The sequence below is a fragment of the Hippichthys cyanospilos genome, chromosome 3 (genome assembly GCF_059441005.1).
Source record: "Hippichthys cyanospilos isolate Australia breed blue-spotted pipefish chromosome 3, RoL_Hcya_1.0, whole genome shotgun sequence".
Taxonomy (NCBI): domain Eukaryota; kingdom Metazoa; phylum Chordata; class Actinopteri; order Syngnathiformes; family Syngnathidae; genus Hippichthys; species Hippichthys cyanospilos.
The window spans coordinates 18,471,433-18,494,905 of NC_142371.1; the positions used below are offsets into that span (position 1 = coordinate 18,471,433).

The following is a 23,473-nucleotide window of genomic DNA, read 5'->3' on the forward strand; positions in this document are numbered from 1 at the left end:
ACGTGTGTGACGTCACAACAAAAGCAGTCATGAGATTCCCCGAGAACTAATCTCTTGGTAGTTGTAATTTACTGATTTTACTGATTTACTGATAGAAAATTTTAGAAACAACTTAAAATTTTGCTTCATATTTTTTGCATACTGTGCAACAAAATGTAATTTTTTTGGCATATTCTGTCATTGAAGGTGCACAAACAAACTGGTGGTAAATGTTCCAAACGTCTTTTATTGTTCATTATCGCCCCGAAAAAAAATGTCAGATGTGCAAGTCCATCAATGAGTACAGTATAACAAACTTCTGAACATATTTAATAGCTAGACACAGTGCTGGACATACACAAAAAGCAGAATGAAGGGATTACAATGTGAGAGCCTGCATTTTTGAGTGTACATAATATTAATACACAAACACACGTCACACGTCATCAGCTGGTAGTATACTGCGCATCTACAAATAAATGACTGTTCTGTTATTTTCAAAGTTCCCGAAAAGGAAATAACATCTCTGTCCCTTTAACAGTATGCCCGCGCAGTAAAAGTTAATAACACTGATGTAAAAAGTCATTTCGAAGACCCTCCAGGGCATAACATGGTTATGACCCGTGCGCCTTTTTTTTTTTCTTGTACGGAAGAGCAGAAGGTGATAAAGACAACAATAAAGACAGGCACTCTCGCTTCCTTTCTTCCCCGTTTTGAAACCATCACTGTGATGGACTGTAAATCTTTTCATAGCGCGAGGACACTTGAGCAAAAATAAAAGAGCACATTGCTTGTCCCGTCGGCGAAACGAAAAAGAAACGTTTCCAGGCACGGTTCCAAAAGTGGTCGCTTCGTTTTAGTATTGCTTTTGATGTCCTCTGCGTTTTGTTTTTCCCCCCCTCCGTCTCTACGAGTTGAGGTGCTCCACTTGGATGCCGGAAGACGACACGGTTAGGCAGAGGTCCTTGTGGGGGGGGATGTCCGAGACGGGTTTGTACTGGATGTCGCCCGCCGACACCGTCTTGTACTGGTGCAGGTCAAAGGGGCAGGGGATGGCGTCGGGCTGGCCGTAGCCGCCTTGGCCGTGCGCGGCTCGGCCCGCCGCGCCTTCCGAGCCCTCCGGCCGGCTCCGGGGCGCGGGCTGAGCGCGGGCCGCCGCCGCCGCCCCCGCGTCCGAGTCGCTCAACTGCCCTTGGCCGTGTTTCTCCATGTGTTTCACAAGATAGGTCTCCTGGGGTGGGGGTAGAGGGGAGACAGCGGACAGGTGACTATACGGCGGAAAGTAGCCGGCGGGCGTGTGGCGCCACTGAGGCCACTGGGAATCGTCTTGACAAATGCATATCGGTCTTACTGAGGTGTACGTGCGGTTGCAGAGGCCGCACGAGTAGATCCGGGCATGCCTGACCGTGTGTTTGGCCATGTGAACGTCCAGGCCGGCCGCGTCCACGTAGCCTTTGTTGCAGTGGGAGCACTTGTAAGGTTTGTCCTTGTTGTGCTGACGTCGGTGAGACTTGATTGGGATCGGGGGGGGAGAAGAGCAAGCAGGGGAGGGGGATAAAGGTTTACAACTCAGTGAGATGTTTTGGAGCATTTCAAATCAAACGTATGTTGATAGCCCTTAATCACTGCATGCTCTCAAAAGGCTTCACAAGTGAAAAAGAAATCGACAGAAAACAGGAAAAAAATCACAACCGCATCCCATGAACAAAGCTCCCAAAAGCAAAGGCAAAACGGGCCGTTATCATCGAAAGTCGACTTTTTGGAGCTTTTAACCATGTTTTAATGTTGACTTTGCGCCCTAAACACTCCCAAAGTATTATTTTCCTTTATTGACATATTCCAAAGCATTTCTTGCTTATTCTGCGCTCTCACACCGGCCCCACCCGTATAGATGAAAACGGCTTGAGACAGGAGAAATTCGCAATTCCCCGCGCCTGTGCAAGAGAAAATACACACCGACCTCATCCAGGTCTTTTAATTTTGTATATTATAGGCCTTTTAAAACTCCAACGAGGGAAAAATAAGAAACCTGTCCCCTTTTATGTTCAACTGTTTGCAATAGATGACGAGTGCTAGAAAACAAATTTTGGCATGCTGGAGGACACGACACGTTTGCGTGTCTTAATAATGAATATGCTAAAGGTCGATGATGTCACACACTTCTGGGAGATGATTGGATGAAGCTTTACCAATCTAAATCTCATTATGTCGCTTAGCAATCCTTAAATCTTACATGATGGCCCCCAAAACACGACTTCAAAAAGGCTAGTAAGTGCTCATTTATAATCAGACATACACATTTGTATTCAGGATATTCCTACCAACTTGCTCTTTGTATAATTTCAAGGGTTACAGGTAAAAAAGTTTGATGTTATTTTAAAAGTGTATTAATACGAATATTGTAACAATTCCAGCGCAACTGATATGGATTTATTTTTCTAAACTGATGCTAATTCTGTTTATTGGAAGCGTAAATTCAGACAACCGATTATCCGTCAATTCATTAAAAAATACGCTCACAACAACGAAGATATGAATGCTAGACAAAAGATTTGACTGTTTTACACCAACAAAACGCTGCGAAAAAGCATTTCTTTAAGCAGATTAACGAATTATTGTTTACAGAAAGTACAAATATTGAAAACCCATTAGTGGAAAAAATACTTATACGACATAATTAACAAGAACGTAAAGAATTCCACATTTTTCATATCATTACTGATTTATCATTAGGCCCCTTTTGCACCTTAGTAGTATACTGCCCCCTGGTGGCTAACACACTGCTAAGAAATTCATGGAGGTCAGAACTGCTCATAAATGAGGATGAAGAATATATGCCTGTATCGTGTACTGCTCCTCCATTTGTGTTCAAATATCTGTCATATGAAAATGTTATACACCTTGACACCTATACTATTCATTAGGCCGTCTATGGCATTTTGAAAAGTGCGGTAACATATATGATATACATAAATAAAAAGCGTGGAATTCTCGTCTGATTTGATAGTACACTTCAACTGGTATACTTCTACTTCAACTGGCATTCCCCCACCTGTAAATTGGAGAGCTGCGTGAAGGATTTCTCACATCCAGGATGCGCACACTTGTACGGCCGATCGCCAGTATGAATCCTGATGGGCAAAAAAACACGAGCGCCGTTAGCGAGCGGTCGGAACAGACACTTCAAAACGCTTGCGTTCTACCTGTTGTGCTGCTGAAGGTGACTGAGCTGCCTGAAGGACTTCTCGCAGTAAGAGCAGGTGTAAGGCTTGACGCCCGTGTGGATGCGGAGGTGCTGGGCCAAGTAGCTGGAGTTGGCGAACGACTTGGTGCAATGGGGACACTTGTGAGGCTTCGACTCCGTGTGGTTGCTGAGCGGGAAGGGGGGACCACCCAACACAAAAGCTAGTTTCAGATGTTTGGTTCTTAAACGTCATATACGAGCTAAAGGATGTTATCATAAAGCAAATTGGAAATATAGGAGAAATGGATTTAGAAAAGTGCTGTGCAAAAGTTTCCGTTAGGAAGCATCAGTGATAACTTCAAACAGATCAGAAATACAGTCAAGACCAGTGCTTTTTTAAACAGTTTTTGGAAATATCGGAAAATCTAAGTCAATGCTTATACTTCTCAATTTAGGAGCAAATTAATTGGAACATGCGCTAACTTATGGTTCTTGCGATTTTCTTGCAAAACATTGTATGCCATTTTAATGATAGTTTTATATGAATGTGCATTGTCAATAAATACAATTTTCACAGAACTAAATCAATGATAGTAAACTATCTTGAGTAAAATTCAAAACCACACCACTATAAGAGTAGTTCCAAAGTTTAACAAAACAGAGATGAATTGTGTTTTTTTTTTGTCATCCAAGAATGGCTACAAAAGTTTGACAATCACTGGTCTTGACATTGTTAATGCAGTTAAGAAAAGACAAAAAAATATATATATATTATTCCCAAAATAGGTGATTTTGAATGATAATGTAATTGTGGTCTTCTTACTATAAGTTAAAAGTGTCCCAAGACTTGTGCACAGCACCCGATTGCGTCAAAGCATAAAGCAAAAAATACCCAATGCCATCAATGAAAAATGTATGCACACGCACAAAATTACTATGGAGTGAAAGCTCATGAAAAAAAAAATTGTGATAGTTTATTGCTATGACCATTATGGAACCAAATTTGCTGCTTCAGCATTTTTAAATAATGCATAATGCAAGCATTTGTTTGTAGTAATAATAATATTTCAAACTTGTTAAGCTAACAATATCCTCCCGAGAGACATCTTATTCATTTGTGTCCACTGTGTGTCTAATTTGTCTCAGTAAGACACATCCAGGATGTCCCCTATTGAAGACTTAGTATGCTAGCTCAAATGAGTCAAAAAATATAGACTAAAAACTAGGGCTGCACAATTAATCACATTTTAATCTCGATCACGATATTGACTCCCGCGATTAATGAAGCTCATCCTCAGCAATTTTAATCTTTCAAAAGCCAGCTACTGTAAATGTCAAATCAAGTATTTTGGCACCCTACCACCAGGAGGCAATGTTTCCCACATGTTTGCATGACAAAAGCTTTTTTTCACCCTAATATATTATTTACCAGTGTGAAATGGCGTTGAGTTTCTCACCTGATTCCGAATATATACTAAACAGCGTCAATTGCGACCCATTTTGAAAAGTCCAATTGGAAAAAATTGGAATCAATTCAGTTTGAAATGACCCCAAATTACATTGGTTTGCTCTCAGCAAGTAAGTTAGCTGTGTTTCCCTGCGTGCCAAATTTTTGTCATGTCTTGGCTGAATTTGTTTTCATTATTATTTACTTTATTTTATTATAATTATTTGCAACCATAAAGCCTATTAGTCTTATTTCTATACTGCTCGTTTATGATGAATAATCGTGACCAAAATAATTGTGGTTATTATTTGGGACATAATCGCGCAGCCCTACTAAAAACAAATCTCAAAGAAGCAACCAGAAAATACACACACTGAAGCAGCAAAGTTCTTCAAACTGAAATGTGGAGTCACATGACCCACCCGGAAGAGGAGGGGCTGTGTACATGACACCCATGTGTGTGCACAGCTTCACAAAGCACACGTAAAGAATGCGCATGCATGATTGGGCTTGCGCAAACACGGACTGAGCGAACCCAAACGCTTTTGGGCGGCGCGCGCGCATTGCAGACAGAAAACATGTATTAACGGTGCCACAATAGTCAACATGCGATTCACGGTTGAAAAGATGAAACGAATTACGCGGCAGGCGGAGAAGAGGAAAAGGCATGCAGTCAAGCAGGGATAAAGACATGAAAAAAGGAGGCAGAGGCATTGACAATGACATCAATGATATGATCAAAGCAACTGGAAATGATATTTTTGTGTGGAAAAAAAATGCAGTTTGGAGCAGGAATGAGCATTTGCCTAAACTTTATTGATGAAATGTATTAATAGGGGAGACTAAAGCAAATATATTATTTTGAAATGGCAACATGTTAAAGATGAAACGTCCTATTATTTTAGCGATATTTATTCGCAGACGTCAGGCGGATTATGTGGATGACGCAAGTGCCGTTTCATTGGGATGACCCTTATTTACGGAAATTAACTGAGATGGGAAAAAATGTGTATAATGCACTACATTTTCCGGTAATTAATAGTATGTTGTTGTTGTTTTTTTTAAATGCCCATCCATAATTTGGCAAAATCTGAGGCTGTGTTTTGAATCATTCACTCACTCTCTACTCACCGAATTTGGAATTTTGTATTGCGGACTATAAGGGTGCAACGATTAATAACTCAATAACTGATCAGTCTTTTTAATAATCAATTAACTCATTCAGTACCACTACATTTGTCGTGGTATTTCTCTGCATATTTTATTCAGCAACTCAAGAAGCTCGATCATGAATATCTTTTTTATAACGGGTTCATCTTCTGGAAAACTGCGTCTTTAACGACAATGTGCATCTCCATGAAATAATAACGGCACCCTTTTGCAAAGAGTCACCATAACACGACTTAGCAAAAAGCTGCTTCGTGTTCCAATTAGTTTGCTCTTAATTTGAAAGGAAAATTTTCACGGTTCCTATCACAGCATTAAAATAGATACGTCAATACCTGGAGAAACCCCGTTAAACTCTCGCCTACCCGTATTTGAGAACCATTGTTTAATTGGACCATTATTTTATCTGCCTTCTTGTAATTTTATGTGCCGTAGCTGCAAAGTACGATGAATTAGCTTGCGTGCGAATAAACTCGCCAGTAGCTTTTATATTCAATACCACTAAATCCAATCACATTTTAACGGCAGTTTTTTTTTTTTCTATTTCTATATTTAAGTGCTGTGTGAAAAAACTTTCACTCAACACATGATGCCCAATTGAACTTTTTCGTCGTCATTTGTGTTACAAAAACAACTAATGGACTACAAAATGTCCACGTCACTAGATCCTCTTGAGAGGCAGCTTATTCATCTGAGTACACTGTACCGGTCTGTGGATCAACTAGTATAGGCCGCATGGCCGTGCAAGATGATCAACTCGCAAATGCCGGTAGCCTTAAAAATATGTCTGGGAGTCCCAACGCGCTTTCCGCAATAGCAACAAAAACAAAACAACGCGGTGGAATGATTACGATAGACACAATTCGGGTGCCATTGTGTCCTATCGCTCCTTCATTGGCCTGGCTTGTTGCAGAAAAACAAGCTCATAGCTCCCGATAAATTTGCGTCTAGGGCTGCACCATTAATCGAATTTAAATCGCGATGACGATATTGGCTGGCGCGATGAATTAAGCTGATCATCTGCGATATTAACGTTTAAAAAGCCGGCTGCCGTACTTGTCAAATAAAGCACTCTGTCATCCTACCACCAGGAGGCAAACACAAGGTCAAGAATTCATTAATCTTAAGAAATAGCAAGCGAGCAAATCCTGCAGCAGCGGCAAGAAGGGCGGAAGCATTCACAGCAGCCCCAAATGAGAGGGTGGGACGTAACGACAGCCCTAATTGTAGCTGCACATTAATTTGAAGGAATGTTCTCACACCCTGAAAAAAATTCGGCGACATCTAGGCCTTTGCCAAAAGAAAGCGGAAACGACAGTGGACACGAATGAATAGGCTGGCCCTCAAGAGGATACAGTGGAACGGGGAGCGATTCCGAACACAGCTTGACCGTTTTCCATTCACAAAAATGGAGAGCTTTCGGAAGGAGGGTCTACGCCATGCAAGCCAGGATCGAAATGGCGCGACACTGAGGCGGGCGCGTGGCACGGTCAGGTGTCTGCAGTACCGTGTGTGCTGCTGTAAGTGACTGAGCTGCCTGAATGATTTCTGGCAGTAGGAGCAGGTGTAAGGCTTGGCCCCGCTGTGGATGCGGATGTGCTGCGCCAGGTAGCTGGAGTTGGCGAACGACTTGGCGCAGTGCGGGCACTTGTGAGGTTTGGCCTCTGTGTGCGACTTGGAGTGGATCTGCATGTCAGACTTACTGAAGAAGGTCGCCGCGCACATCCGGCACCTACAGGCGGGAGACACACAGAAATGGGGGGGGAGGGAGGGGGGGAGGGGGTAATGGTGGAGAGAACGTGGAGAGGAGATGCAAAACAACGAAGCAAAGGAAAGGACGTGAGAGGAAAAAAAGAATGAGCGGACGAGAAAGATGTCAAGGGAGATATCAGTGAAAGCAGAAGAGGGGAAAGCTAACGTCCGGCCGGCGTGGCAGAGTCAGAGCGCATGCATGCCGTGTGGGGGGTGACGGGCGCACTACGTGGCACGAATGGCAGATTTTTGGTGGACTTGTCAGAAACACGAAGCGGAGCAGGCGTGTCGTGGCGGTCCGCCATGCAGCGGCTGGACCGAAGCATCTACTGACGGCGGCTGGCACTCTGGCCACATACCTGTAGGTTTTTGTGCTGTCCTTCAGCCCGGGCTCGTCGTCCTCATGGGACAGATCGTACGGATCCCTGGTGTGGTGATGCAAAGAGGTCACCTGAGCGGAACAAAAACACGCACACAAACAAACCATGTTTGATGTGATTGCATTAGAAAAGTCCTCATTAGTATGACTTGGTTTGACCTTTTTTCAACTACGTACCCCAACAAAAGATTTTTTTTTCAACCAAGTATCCCCAAATCAGCGTAAACCCTTTTGAAATGAAAAAAGATGAAGATAAAGGTGCACAATGTTTTGCAAAGAAGCTACGAAGAAGCTTATTAGCAATTAGTTGCTCCGTGCTCCAATGAATTTAATCTCAATTTCAAAAGAAAATGCTACTGTTCCTGTTAAAAAGCACTAAATTAAATTTGTTGATACCTGCAGAAACTGTGTTAAGATCTCACATACCCCATGAGCGTGCGTACTCATAACCCCATTTGAAAACTACTTAATCTAACATTGTTTTAAAAGAATAAGCAAATAAACCTAGTTTAAAAAAAAAAATCATGACCTATGCAACATGACAAGGTAGTTTATTAGTATTTCAGTGTAATCTTTTGTACTACAGTACTTAGTGTAGCACAGAAGAAATAAATAATGGAAGTAGAAAAAAAAGTCAAAATATTACTAAAAAGGATGCATTATTTCTCTTCCGTATAATTGGATCGATTATTAAAAATAATTATCGATTAATTTGATTATCAATTCATTACAGGTTAAATAATTAAACATTGAGCTTTGTATTTTTTCTTACTCAATAGTATTATTTATTTCTGTTTAGATTCGACTGTTGTACTGTCGCATATGACTAAAGAGAAAAAACAATGACATTTTTATTTTGAGCTTTAAACTTGACGTTAAAAATTAGACGATAGTAAAGCCAGGATGTTTTTTGGCGGCATTACCCGGCCGGTAGCTCACCTGCCCACCGGAGTTTAGCTGAGCCAGGATGACGGTTTCGCTGCCGGCTCCCGTCATGCTCTTCTTTTTGCGGCCTCGCTTGGACGGTGCCGGCATCACCACCACGTGGGGCGTCCCGTCGTCTTTTTTGTCTTTGGAAGATTGGAGCAAGCGCAGTAACGTTGACACAACATCAACAACTAAAATCCTATAACAGTTTACTCTCACTGCTAAATGGCAACCTTAACTAGACCCAAGTGTCCTTATAAGCAAAAACCCACCTGTGCCACGAATGTAAAAACAAGACAAGTATTGAGGAAAAAAAAAAAATCCTGTCGATGTAAATCAAAGAAGTATAATCTATACAATCGAAAACAAAGAATGAGATGCATTCATTTAACATTATGCTTATTATTGTGGTCGTAGTGAGCTGTGCAGCCTCATATTGGGAGTTGTTTTTGTAGCTTTATGTGGTAACCAAACATTACACATACAATTATAAGAGAATAATAAGCTATACATTATTATCTATATCACAAATGTCTCATGTTGGGTTCCCCGGTGTGCACAAAGGTGATGATTCACTGAACTGGAAAAACTAACTTAGCTTACTTTAGGGAAGGATGTATTGAGTGTTTTTTTTTTTTTTACCTGGTGAATGAACGGCAGAGACGATCATGGTGGTGGTGGGGTGCGTGGACACAAGGGACTGCGAGGACGTGGGAGACACCAGCGTTCCTTGGGGAGTCGTGAAGACAAGTCCCGCTACACAATAAAATAAGATTTAGCAAAAACACACCGACGGACCGGCGATTTGTTACAAAAATGGACAAGATGGTGGCATAAGCGACTCACCTGCCGTCATGATGCCCGTAGATGGGACGGGCAGAACAGTGATATTTTGACTGCTGTGCGGCGGGTGCAGGTGGGCAGCGCCGCTGGGCGGCCCGCCGCCGCCGTCTGACTTGCTCCCCGGCGTGGGGATGGTAAGCAACGTCGTTTGGTAGTGTGACGTCGAGGAAGGTGGGAAGGAGGCACTCTTTTCATGCTGTTCTTTCACTTTGTTCAGGAAGACGGCATTTTCCATCTGCGAGCATGTCATCACGCCACAAATATTACGTCCATTTTTTTCAGTTAAGACAATTGAGCTACTTTGGTCTTATGTCACATAGGGTCTGAGACAGGTTGTATATTTAGCATTTTCACTCATCTTTCAATACTGACAGAATATTGTGAGCTATGTCTATACAAACATAGGTGGAATCATGAAAGACTGAGTTCCATTCCTTAATTTGAATTGCATGTAAGTAATATGTGTTGTCCATGGGGAAACACTGCCATCCAATGGTCATAGTTAACACTACAGTGCTCAATTGGCTTATACAAAGTAAGCATTAGTCAAGGATGTCAGCTACCCTCCATAAAAAAAACTTATTTGATGAGAAATGTATTTATTATTATTATTATTATTATTTTATTACTATTTTTAAAAGGTGAGAATTCTCATCCATGGCACTGAAAGTGTTTAAATGAATCTGTCCTACCTGTCCTGGCACAGTGGGGATGGGAGACCAGAAATAGGATGAGTTAAAATGAGAATCTTCCATTATTCCTGAAAGAGAGACAACATAACTTTAGTTAAGTTTGACAAATCAATAGAAATCGATCTTTTTTTGTTTGTTTGTTTGTTTGTTTTTTCAGGAACGATACCGTCCGATTATTTGTAGTCAAGGAAGCTGACAACGGAGATCCAGTTCATGAAAATGGTAAATGTTGATGTCAAAAGCTGCTTTTTAACTTTGCGTAATTTAGATGAAAGGTTGGTAAAGGTTTGAAAAATGTGGCTGGGAGTTAACATCTCTTTCTTCTGATCCTTGGATCGCTCGGGCGTTTTATAGTCTTTCGTCAGTCGTGTGCAAGTGACACTTACGTACCGCACATCAAAACATAAAACATAATCAAAGCGTTAGGTAGCTAAAAGAAGCAAGGGTGGAATGCATTTTTAAAAGTTTAGTTGCGAATGAAGAACAATTCAGCATTGATCATCAAGAGATGAAAGTATTTTTTACCCCAAACATGTTTTGATAATGTTTTTCAACACCATTATCATTTATCAAATTATAATGATTGACCGCTAAATTATTTGAACGTATGCAGTATAATGAATGACTCCACACAATGTCAATATTGTCAGTAAAATGTGAAGAATTAAATTAATTTTAACATTAACATCATATAACCTACATCATTTGTTCTTTTAGGTTATTTAACATAAAACTATGATAGTTTCAAAAAGCAATTAGCTACAAAATATACACTAATATGTCCTAAATGTCATAGTAATGTTGAGGTTATGATCAGGCCCGATGCGTGCTGATTAGCATGTTAGCAACGAACGCCAGCGCGGATGTCAACGTGCTAGCAACAAATAAAGAGCAAAAAAAAAAGAAAAAAAGAAAAAAGGACGAGGCTGACAAAAAAAGAAAAAAATATAAGCGCGCCCACACACGCGCGCGCTCTCATACACACACTTCCGCCTGCCGAGTCATGCAAATTTAGCAAGCAAATAGCCAGCAGTCGCGTGAATAACATGGACAAGAAGCAACACTTTACCCGTATCGTCCTCTTGGTCTCCCGCCCCCACCCCGTAGATCCTTCACCTTCAAATGTAAATATTATTTCCAGAATGTATGGACTGAGGGGGGGAAAAAACCACACACACACACACACCATGAAGTTTTTTTTTTTTCAAGATTTTTTTTTTTCTTCTTCGGATGGCGGCTGCCTCGTCTGGCACTTCACTTCCTGTGGAGGAGGTCGTCAGACAAAAGGAAGTTAACGTCATGACGTCACATCCGCCATCATAGCCGCTGTTATTTTAATCAAAATAAGTTAAATTCATAGATGCTAACACATTTTTTCCGAGTGCTAATGTCTTATTTAAAAAAAAAGCTTTAAAGCTTATAGTTTTAGTCATTTTTTGACCGCAATGCTATTTAGGGCAGTGTTGCCTTCACGTACTATTGTAAAATAAAGTACTAACAACTAGTCTTGTCAACATTTTTAATTAATTATATACATAATTAATTTATAGTTAACTCATATTAGTGTTGTCATTATTATATTAATCTTTTGATCTATCTGCCAATGTAACTAATTCACCTTAACTCAATTTTAACAACAAAACAAGAACATACTGAAAATAATAATTGTACTTTTATTTGTATTCACTTTTATTGTTCATATTAATTTAATATGAACTAATCGAAGTAGAGTTCCAAATTTCGCTGCACACCTGCTCTAGAATGACAATAAGGCTATTATATTTTTATAATACACTATATAATCGATACTATTCTATTCATACAACCCTTTCAATAAAATTCTGTGCTCCTATGGTTATATTCATTTGTCAGTCATTAACTTAATTTAACTTTATTTGTACAGTGCTTTAACCCAGGCGTTGCAAAATGCTGTGCATGTGGTGAAAATGGTCAGGAAGTTAACACAAATCAAACAAAACAACAAATAATGTAAAGTAAAAACATTAAAATAATATTAAGAAACGTATTTGATCTTTGTCATGCAAAAACGAGAAAAAAAGAATTTGTGTCATTTGTCATTTCATATTATAGTATGCTAATTTACGTGCAAATTTTGATGTTCACGAGTTATTAGCTTTTAAAATAAGTCATTTGTCAATGATGTTAATGTAACTATGATTATTTATAACATGAAAAAATAATATGGTCATCATCAATAAATCATTTAAAATCAAATAAATATTGCATTATTTTATCATAACTCTACAATACATGAACTAAAAAATCAGGCCCTGCGGTCCTCCGCTGTTACCCAAAATGTCCACATGGTGTCACTGTAGGAGCAGACCTACACGTCTTCCGCGTAAACATCCGGTGACACGTTTTCCCAAAACAATCTCCATTCTCTATTCAAATCCGCTTAGCGCCTTTTTAATGACAAACCTACGCTTTTTTTCCTTCACAATATCTTCCAATTTGAGAGTCACAGTGTTCGTCATACGAGCAGAGGTGTTTGGAGGCCCAAATGGGGGAGGTTAGGAAGCTGCAGAAGAAATTGAGGCAAATTGAAAATCTTGAGCTCAAACTCAGTCTCAACTCCGAGGAGAGATTCAAGGTATAGCAACGCTATGGTCTATTTTTGTGGTTGTTTCGACAACACGTTTATTTGCATCAGTAAGCAAAACACACAAATGTAATTTTTTTTAAATTCACTGTGCTTCATTTTTCTAACAATTTAAAGTAAAGCTTTGTTTCGCAATTGTCTAAAGTAAATGTCCCTAAATCAAGTGCAATATCTAATGTAAACGTAATATATGTATAATTGTTTGTAAAATTATTTTTTTTTCAAATCACAGTGTTCCTTTTTTTTGCAACTTCCTGTAACAGATGCACACATTTGTTTTACTTGTGGATTAAAAAAAAGCTGCTGTTTATAGTCTGAAAAATACAGCAATTGCATATTTAGCATATTATAGTTACTTGTTATTGCATTTGCAGGGAGAGGAATTCTTAATATATTCAAAACAAGTTTCAGTGCTATGTACCATCATCTTGGTACAAGCAGAATTTTTGCTGCAGCTCTTTTTGTATTCATGATGTTGCAGGGGGGTACCAAATGAAGTATCCCGGCGAGTACTAAGCTGCGTCGCCTGACCTTTTTGTTGTTGTTTAAGTCTCTAAAGACACACTTAATATAAAGTCGCTTGAAATAATTCAAACGCAAATTCAAATCAAGCCAGACAGTCAGGTGCACCTTTGCTCTTGTTGACGACATATTATAGGACGAGAGTGCGGATAAATAACCTGTGGAAGCATCAAGTTGCATTACTGCTATTTTTTTTTTTTTTTTGGCGTCTCAGATCTCAAGAAAGGAGGAGCTGCGCTGCAGATTGGCAGAGCTTCAGCAACAGCAAGCCCCCGAGATCCCAGAGGCCCACATGAAACGAGCAGCGTAAGGAAGCCACAAGCGGCCCGGGGCCAGATGGAGGCATGCGGAATTAGTCCAAAAATTACCGTAGAGGCATTTGATCTCTTTACATGCAAGCTTCCAAAAACAGTGGAGGTCAAACACCGCCTTTTAAGAACACAAGTGAACGTTGTCTTGTCAATATGGTTACTACAGGAAAGCCTCCCTGTGTGGAATAAACAAAGTCATGATTGCAAGTTATTAACATCAAACTGAATCAAAAGGCACAGATGGTGTTCATTTGATCAGCGGGGACACAACTGGTAGCATCGCTCACGCTTTCCAAAACTTTGATGGAGTCAACGCGCATTTTATGTTAAAGGAGTCGTTTTTTTAAATCCATCATAAAAATAATATGACAAGCTGGCTTGGGCTGATAATTGGGTTGACCGTGGTGTTTCAATAAGCGCCAATGCTGTCTAGAAGCGGTTGATATGAAGCTTCCAAAAAATGATGAAAAAAAATCGTTGGGTGAAAAATCCTAGGAGGAAAAAAAAAATGAATAGCGGGGTGATGACCCCAGGGAAAATACTCTGTTTTAGTCATGTTGTGCGTAACTGCAAAAATATAAGAATTGGCAGCTTTTTTAAATTTATTTATTTATTTATTTTATTTCAGGCATTTTTATGCTTTTTTTTTTCAGTTTTAGACCTATCTGTAATCTACATAAATGCTGTAAAAAGTAGGTTTGATTTTTTTTCTTTTGTTAATGAGAAAAAGGATAGTTTTAGTTATCCTCGTACAACCTTTATAGATAATCTTATTTCGATTCGGCAGTGTGAGGGGCGCAAAAGGTTTTTGCTTTCCTGGGGGTGGAAAATAATTGAGAAGCACAGTTAAGCCAAGATGCCCATCCTTGTTGTAAAGTTAAACAAATACTAAAGCAGTTGTTGTCAACCTGTTTTTTAATGATGTACAGTACACCCTTTAAAAAAGTCATATTGGTTGGCCCCTGATAAAAACTTTATACACAGTAAAATATGCCCATTCCCAACTTTGGGCCACGACTTGCTGAAAATTTCAAATAATCACATTTGCATGATTTAAAAAAAAAAAAAAAAAAGAGAGAATGCATACCAACAAAACGTCAATAGTGACCCCGGGTGACCACAACAAAGGCAGGGATCACCCGTAAATCTGTCCCTCTGAACCTACTCATGCGAACAACGCAGAGATGAGAGAAGCCAAATAAGCACATTTCAGTACTGACCTGAAAGGACACTGACAGTTTCTTGTTCTCTCCTTGCTTCTTCATTTTGCTCTTTTGTTTTGCACCCTGGCACAGGGAGTACGCCCCTGGGAACTTGCCATCACATGCGCCACCGGCCTCCAAGACCCCAAGGGGCCCGGGGGAGGCCGAGAGGGGTTTGGCGAAGAAGGCCGTGTCGCGTGAAGAACCAGACGCGGCCAAGGAGCAGCCGGATGGCCACGACGGGGAGTTGCAATCGGGAAAAGAAGGTGGGCGGGATCAAACACAAGACCAAGATTAGCATTAAACAAATAGTTATTTTTTTGCTTTGAAATGTCACAATTGGGAATAAGCAGGACATGGAAAACGGATGCGTGTTTAACAATTCGTAAGAGCACGACTAAATTGTGTTGGTTTGAATAGTTTTTGTACTAGTACGACAAAACTGCGCACGAATTGAAAACTTGCTAATTCAAATGGCTATGACCTCGCGAGACACGACTTCACCTCTTGGAATGATCTTCTTTGCATTCGTGGATCTCATCCTTTGCATTGGTGGATCTGATCCTTTGGATTTGAGTTGAATATGCAAATTGAGATGACGCCACTTACTTCGCCTGGTAGCTTGGCGTGACGTCGTCTCAATTTGCATATTTACTGTAAGTTGTATATGTGTATATATATATTATATATATTTATTCAGATGTGGATCTGACAACCCAGCAAACCAACTGGCAGAAGGCAAAGTTCCGCTTGACGCCGTTGGTGGGTCACAATGACATCATCACCTGTGTGCTAGCAGTTGACAACATGGTGGTTTCTGGCAGGTACAAAAAAAAAAAAAGTGTGAATTTGACAAGTTTTGAGTGTGAGAGTGAGTTTGAGTCTATCATGTATTATTCAACGGTTGCGTTTAATCTTTATTGCATGGCTTTGCACCCCAGGGTAACATTTACTACTTTCTCTCTCTGTGTCTGCTCGTTTACGTTCTGACCCGCTCTGATCACCGGCTTCAGATCTCTCAGCGGTTTAGTTTAACTTTTAACTCCTGCATTCATTTCATCTCTCTTTCTTTGTGCGCGCCCTTCAAGCCGCGATACGACCATCAAGGTGTGGCACGCTGCCACGGCAACAGATCTGAAGAACTTAGGGGGTCACACTGGTGGGGTCACCTGCTTGGCTGCCCTTCCCGCTGAGTACAGCAAGAGGTTTGGTGAGGAATAAGTTATCTCTTATTATTTCCTGTTTTGTTTTTGTTTTTAAGCCAGGTTTGCTCTTAGGATACAGTACACAATACACTACAGTACACAATGTACCCCCAATTATTAGTGTTTTGTCAATTACATATTCACACTTTTTATTGTGAGGCTATTTGTTATTTACGGAAATGAGGGTTAATTCTTAATTTCATTTATTGAACATATAAACACAATACAAAGAGAAAATAAAAAAATAAAAACTAAAATTAAAGAAGGAAAAAAAAAAACAACAGACATAGCAGTTCAGTAGTTTACAAAGTTTGAAAAGGAGTAGGAAGTTCAAGAACTTGTCAGGTTCCACCTTTTGTTTTCACTTAATTGTTACATATTTAAAAACTAGGTACAGTAAATAATATCGTTAATGTAATATGTCATAAATAAAACAAAACAAATACACACCATCTTAGCTAGCTAGCTAGCTAGCTAAGATGGTGTGTATGTGTATAGCTAGCTAGCTAAACTAGATGGTATACTAGATAGCTAGCTAGCTAGCTAGGTGGTGTGTCCTGTTTACCTTTACATTTTCATGCTAAAATGTTAATGTTCTTGCAGTCAGTCCAATATATGAAAACATAGACACTGGAAAATGTATATTGGGCATTATTTTATATCATACATTTTACCCAAATCTTGTCTGGTGGACGCAATTCGTGAGATCTCGTCTCGTGGGATTTGTGTCTTGTCCCATCCCTATATATTTCTGTCACATTTTTGTCACCTAATGAGAGTGCGTGTCCGTGACAAACGGGTTCGCTTTATTACACACTCACAAACACACGCATGCAGCGTGTGTGCGCGCTGTGGTAATTATTGAAGCAGTTCATCACAGCAGGTCCAGAGAGAAATGAGACTCTTGTGTCTGACTGACTGAGTGAGCGAGAACACTTGAACCCGTGCACTCAATACGTCTCATTTTTTACCTGCTCCCAACACGAGCATAAATAAAGCACTTATTTACCGTTATGTAATCTCCTCCTGCTCTCCCCTGCGCCCTCTCCTCCATCGCCCCTTTCCGCAGGCACCACGATGCTGCTGCCAAACGACGAGAGGCTCATTTTGAGCGGCTCGACCGACTGCAGCGTCAAGATCTGGGCCCTGGGCCTCGGTAAGATGAACAACAACTGCGGGGAAAGTTTCACATTTTCCACGTGGTACAAATGCCTCACCGAAACATTCCGAAGCCGCAAGGATACCGTCGTAGAAAAATAGGACAATCTGAAATACGAAAATGACAGAACAGTCCACTTGACGCAATTGAATATCAACTGAATATTTTGCAGTGGCGGACCAATTTATTCTTTTGTAGTAGATTGGAATTTCAAGTGCAAACTCTTGATTGTTACCATGTTTGGTCAGCTACAGGCTTCACTTTAATTAGACTTCCGGGCGCCACTAATGTCATCGCGGCTTTACGTCAGATTACACCCAAAGGGATGGGAAGGAATAATAGTATAGTTACTGTATAAGATTTAGTTCGGTTTTTCACTTAACGGAAGAGCGGGTGGGGGGTTCCGGTCCCCATTTCCCGCGAAAAACAAAAGATTACTGTATTATCTATAAAGAAATTATAAATATAGCTAAAACTGTGTCTTTTTTAACTAACAAATGAAAAAAAGCAGTATAAATCAACTCTCCACAACCTTTTGCAGCGTTTATACAGGTTAGTCTAAAACTGAAAAAAATTTCATATTGTCTGTATAATGTATTTATTAAAAAAAATGCTAAATCAAGGCTTTTGTGTGAAATGTAATGAGGCAAATTAGGATTTTTTTTCCAACTTCTAACACTTTCTTTGATTAAATGTTTTTATTCCTCTTTTAGATAACATTGCAGACCACGTTAAAATGTAACTTTAGTACGTCTCTTGGGCTGCTAAAATGTGGATGGTGGGCCGAAAATGGCCCCCAGGCCACAGTTTGGGCACCAAAAAAAAATTCTCCCACGCAGGCCTGTGTGTAAAGTCCATCTACACATTCAACATTGTGACGGCGCTCTGCTTTGTGCCTGAGGGTCACGGTTACATCGTAACTGGATCAGGTGCGTGTGCGCTTCATATTTGTGTGCGGAAATAACAAAGACAATTCAGTCAAAGTTCACTTTGAAAAAAAGAAATGTGATATCAAGCTGCATGGACGCCACCGAGATGAATGCCTCAGTTATGTGTGAGATATAGGCGCGCAATTTAGGCCATGCGAAGGAGCTCAGGTGCGGCGGCCGGGACTGGCAGTAATGGCCGCCGCACGCCTGTCGCTGAGTGTTAACCTGGCACTCTGTCACGCTTCCGCTCCGCAGAAGGGGGCAAAGTTGAAGTCTGGGGCTGGCGCACTTTGAATAACTGCCAATCAATCAAAGCGCACCAGGAAGCGGTCACCTCCATTCAGGTAAGTGGCCCTATTAAGTGTCATGGCGACAGACAGGAAAAACATGTCATGTGGAGAAATGTGTTCTTTACCGTCTTACATTTGACAAAAAATATGGTATGCAGCAGGGATGTCAACCATACGGCCCGCAAACTGGTGTAATCCGGCCCACGATATGATTTTGTCGTGTAAAGCATAAAAATGAGCAAATCTTTTTCAATAAATGAAAAATTTGAAAATTGAACTCATAGACTATGGTGGCATGACAGCAACAATAACAGCAAAATGACCCAACAATGAATGAAAAACAAAGGATGCCTAGACAAGACACAATTGGTGCAGGCAGCTGATTGGCTGACACAAGGGAAGCAGCTTGATGAGGACAGGTGGATGCAATCAGACTAAGAAGACACCAACGTCAATTCTGCGCTCATAAAGGCAGAAGCGGCTTGAACCAAAACAAAAAAGTGAAGAAGTTCGAAAATATTCCAAGGGAAAACAAAGTGTACTTGCAGTGTGTGTTCCTCTCCTCTCGCCCACTCCAAACGTGTGAGGGAGACGCTGCTGTCACCGCACAAAATGCCACGGCCAAATAGCGTACCTTTCCCCCTCCATTTCACCTTAAATGGAACAGATTGAAAATCTTGCGGCTACGGTATGACACAAAAAAATCGGGATTTCACAAAATATTTCAGCCTTAGAAACAGCTAGCCTTAGAATCAAAACAAACACAAACCTGAGACATGGAAGGAACACAAAAAGCAGCACAAATCCAAGACATGAAAGAAACAAAAACCGCGAACACCCCAAAACATTGGTTTCGCCTTCTCCAGAAGAAAAATCCAAAATTTAGCCGCCGACACTGCTTATTGCTTCCAAATGGCAAACGTACGGCAAGGCCTTTTCATATTTATTTCCCAAAATTGAAATGTAAAGCCGTTTTTTGCAATCACGGCAGTGCGCCTGAGGCGGCGAAGCGTAGCGCGTCGCCGTCACTGTTCATCTCTCCTCGCGTAGCCTCCATTTGGAAACAATCTGGCCTGGAAAGCATACAGTAGACAGGCGTCACCATGACAACCGCGGCCTCCCCGCAGCGGCAGGGTCCGCTGGTGTTTAGCGGCTCGTCCGAAGGAGGGGTGTCCGTGTGGGAGAACCGCTTAAGCGAGAGAGACCCCCTGACCCTGCTGCACTACTGGAGCGGTCGGGAGACGGGCTGCGCCGGGGGCCGCCTGGCCCTCAGCCCCCGGGGGGACACGGTGCTGCTCGCCTACGGACGGCCCTGGATCAAGATCTTGCATTGGGCTACGGGTGAGTGGGGCTAACCTCGGTGGGGGCAAACCTTTTAACCTCTTTCGTGCCATAACATACAGGAAATAACTTTTTTTTTTTTTGTAGTTATAATTGAGCATCCTATCACCTAGAAAGTTTAAATATAATTTATTTTGCATCATAGGAAAAAGCTGTGACTTGTGATTGTGAGAATAACACAATAATACTCTCCAATTCATGGATATTGTAGTATTTAGTTAAGAAAAGAAGTAAAAAGTGGCTTTTTTTAAAATAAAAGAGTAAAAAAAATTATCCAAATAAGGTCATCTTAATTGTGATTAAGCAAAGTCGCTATATTATAAAGAATGAAATGGTATGATAACAAGGAAAAGGGTACATTTCTGCAGATGAGATCATCCTATTGTGACGAAAATAATAATAGCAATTTTATATGTATATGAGGCTTAATTTTATAGCAGTAAAAGTACAAGGAAAATTAAGTAGAATTTGTGAAAATGTTAACTCAAGCTTATAAAATTTTATATATTTAATATATTGTAATTTTATATCAAATATCGTAACAAAAATTAAGAAATTTGTGCCGGAATAGCATAAGGGCAAAAATGGGAAAATTGTGTTAGAATAAAAGTTAGCATGACAAGATAAAAGACCCAAGTTTTATACGGATATTCTACTGTGAAGAAAAAAAGAAATAGTATAAAGATGCTATGACTGTAAAATAAGAATATCATATAATAGTTAAAAAAAGTCAAAAATCTATCAGAATATTGTAATATTGACTTTTTTGTATAATTATACAAGGGGAAAAAATCATGAGAATCCATTGATGCTATTTATGTGGGGGAAAGGCAATATTTTCAAGTAATAAGGAAAACAGACTAAAATTGTAATATTGTGGCACATTTGTAACTAATAATGACTTCATTCTGCTGAAATTGCTGCGAGTGACTTTGAAAAAGGGCAAACAAGAAACTCAAATTGGGCTCCCATTTGCACATTGACCACAGGAAGAGTATTCAGACTGACCAATCACGGCGGCTTCACGGGGATGACAGATTGCGTGCACCAGACAGACGACCTCCTGATCGGCTCCAGCTACGACGCGGGGACCGCCGAGAGCAGACTCAACCGTGAGTAGCCAAAAACGGCGTTTGGCTTCGTTTCCGATTCTAAAAACGGTTTTGTTCCGGTTCCCTTTCGACGCGTCCCCCTCCAAGTGTTCTCGATGCCTCGGTGTCGCTACCTGACCTCTCTGACCTGGCCCGGGGCCCCCAGAATGCTTTGCTTTGCGGCGTGGAGCACGCGGAGCGGCAAATGCCGCTGGGTGAGCGGCGGGCGCGACCTGGTGGTGTGGGAGCAGCTCCCCGGCGCCGTGAAAGAGAGGTACGCCGCTCGGTTCGCGCCGGTCAATGATATGCGCAAATTTGCATATTCCATTTTTCCGCATTGCTAATTGCGTTTGTTAAACGGGACATTTTAATTGCGGAGTGTCTCCGAGTGTAAAAAGAAGCTACGACGACTCATTTTGGGAGAAAATATTATGAGATCATTTAAATGATTGCGTAACCCGACATTGAGATTTTTCAGCCATTTTTAGCCATGGCAAAATTGCTCTGAACAGCAAATAATTAACGCCGTCTCCTAAATGCTTTTTGAACTGCCGATGGTAATATTTCAAACTCTTTAAGTATTAGGAGTATCGCGATACATACATATATTTTTTTCACCAATACCGCTATTGAAAACTACCGTACAGGATTGTCCAACACGATATTGATCCGATATCAGCGGGAATGATAAATGCTTTCGATTTTTAGTATGAAATGTTAAAAGGGATTTGAATAAATGATACTATGCCATTATGGGGGTGATATCTGATAGCAAAATGGGACCGATAGTAATATGGGATCGATATCAAATATCAACATGGGATTATATTTAATACAAATAAATGACTGATGTCTGATACCAACATAGACTTAATATCCAACACCAATATCGATCCGATATCAGCGGGAATGATAAATGCTTTCGATTTTTAGTAGGAAATGTGAGAAAAGGTTTGATTAAATGATATTATGCCATGATGGGGGTGATATCTGATAGCAAAAATGGACAGAATAGTAATAGTAATATGGGATTGATATCAGATATCAATATGGGATTATATTTCATACAAACAAATGACTGATGTCTGATACCAATATAGACTTGATGTCCAATACCGATATGGGACCGATATCAATCTGATATATCTGATACCAATAAGGGACCGATATCAATATGCAACTCATGTCTGATACCAGTATGGGGCTGATATCTAATAACAAAATGGGACCGATATCCAAAACCAATATGGGACCGACAGCCAATACAAAAAAGTGACATATTCAATAGCAACACGAACTGATACCATCATAAACCGAAAACCTTAGCCAACATAGAAAAACGGGAGAAAAAAAACAAAAGTTCCCAAGTAGTCAAGGCAATTTTGCCGTTCCGCTCCCAATGCACTTTTGTTCGGCAGCCCAGCCCAGCCCCTCTCAGGATTCCAACACGGCGGTTGTCATGGTAACACCCAAAGCGAGACAGGGTTGTTCCCTCGTCTACAAACCCATGCCGGCCGGCCACTGGCGGCTGAAAAATCCGATCATCGTTTTGTGACATCATTTGTGACTTTGAACGCAACAGGGGCGATGTGACGGTTAAGCGCGACGTCTGCTTGGAATCGCCGCCAGACAGCAAATGGGACCCGAAAGACGACGAGGACACGAACGGTAAAAGGACGGATTCCGCGGTTGATTTCAGACCAGGCCTGCGGTGACAAATTCCTGCAGCGTCTTTCTTAAACTTAGAACACAGCGATGACGAGGACGTCGAGGACAACGAGGACCAACACGACGCGGAAGGAGACGACGAGGACCACGCGGGCTCCACTGGCTCCTGGTTCAGTTGCGTCCTCCAGTGAGGAACCGTGACGGAGCGTGGAGACACTTATATTGTATGGCGCAACGGACTTTTTTTTAATGGGGGGGGGGGGTCCTACATGGCACAATTGGGATGTGTTCTAATGAATATTTGTATGAGTATTCTATGTCGACCATATCAAGAGAAAAAGTCACGATTAAACAAAATAAAGACAATGAATTTCCACTTTCTGCAGTTTATTCAGGAGTGTCAAACTCATTTTTATCGTGGGCCACATGTAGTTATAGTTTCTGTCGACTGATTTTCAGTGTGTTGGTAACACACTTACCTAGTGTCCCCCCCCCCCCCCCCCCCCACACACACACACACACACACACACACACACACACACACACACACCTTAAGTGGAACAGATTGAAAATTCACACACGTCACTGGTCACATTTATTTGGAAATGCGAACAACCACACGAAAGAAAATTGTGATTTCACAAAATATTTCAGCCCTGCGGTGCGTAGCAAGCCTTAGAACCAAAACAAACCTGACATGGAAGGAACAGGAAGAAAAAAAAAAAAAAAAGCATGCTGCTGATCTTTATTCTTTGCGTGGCC

General features: G+C 40.9%; 2 protein-coding genes across 8 annotated transcripts; one reads left to right on the top strand and one right to left on the bottom strand.

The window, feature by feature from the left end:
• Positions 1-206: 206 nt before the first annotated feature.
• znf384b (zinc finger protein 384 b) lies at positions 207-16,581 on the bottom strand. Of its 6 annotated transcripts, none has more exons than XM_088411414.1 (11): positions 15,047-16,581; positions 13,884-14,002; positions 10,371-10,438; positions 9,682-9,913; positions 9,478-9,591; positions 8,848-8,978; positions 7,889-7,980; positions 7,285-7,509; positions 3,183-3,350; positions 3,032-3,110; positions 207-1,489 (listed from the first exon to the last, which is right to left on the bottom strand). In XM_088411414.1, exons 3-11 carry the CDS (start codon positions 10,431-10,433, stop codon positions 887-889), a joined length of 1,707 nt encoding a protein of 568 aa, XP_088267540.1. In that variant the 5' UTR covers positions 10,434-10,438; positions 13,884-14,002; positions 15,047-16,581; the 3' UTR covers positions 207-886. The 6 variants fall into 6 exon arrangements, with proteins under 6 accessions (XP_088267540.1, XP_088267541.1, XP_088267537.1 ...); XM_088411415.1 differs by lacking the exons at positions 13,884-14,002; positions 15,047-16,581 and adding an exon at positions 11,440-11,619 and having other exon boundaries at positions 207-1,210; positions 1,331-1,489; XM_088411411.1 differs by lacking the exon at positions 13,884-14,002.
• LOC148426060 (uncharacterized) lies at positions 12,657-22,960 on the top strand. Of its 2 annotated transcripts, none has more exons than XM_088411417.1 (13): positions 12,657-12,984; positions 13,730-13,821; positions 15,122-15,294; positions 15,729-15,852; positions 16,117-16,238; positions 17,303-17,389; positions 18,232-18,321; positions 18,577-18,665; positions 19,739-19,952; positions 20,942-21,064; positions 21,152-21,317; positions 22,626-22,711; positions 22,772-22,960. In XM_088411417.1, exons 1-13 carry the CDS (start codon positions 12,895-12,897, stop codon positions 22,900-22,902), a joined length of 1,587 nt encoding a protein of 528 aa, XP_088267543.1. In that variant the 5' UTR covers positions 12,657-12,894; the 3' UTR covers positions 22,903-22,960. The 2 variants fall into 2 exon arrangements, with proteins under 2 accessions (XP_088267543.1, XP_088267544.1); XM_088411418.1 differs by having other exon boundaries at positions 12,701-12,984; positions 22,790-22,960.
• The last annotated feature ends 513 nt before the right edge of the window (positions 22,961-23,473 follow it).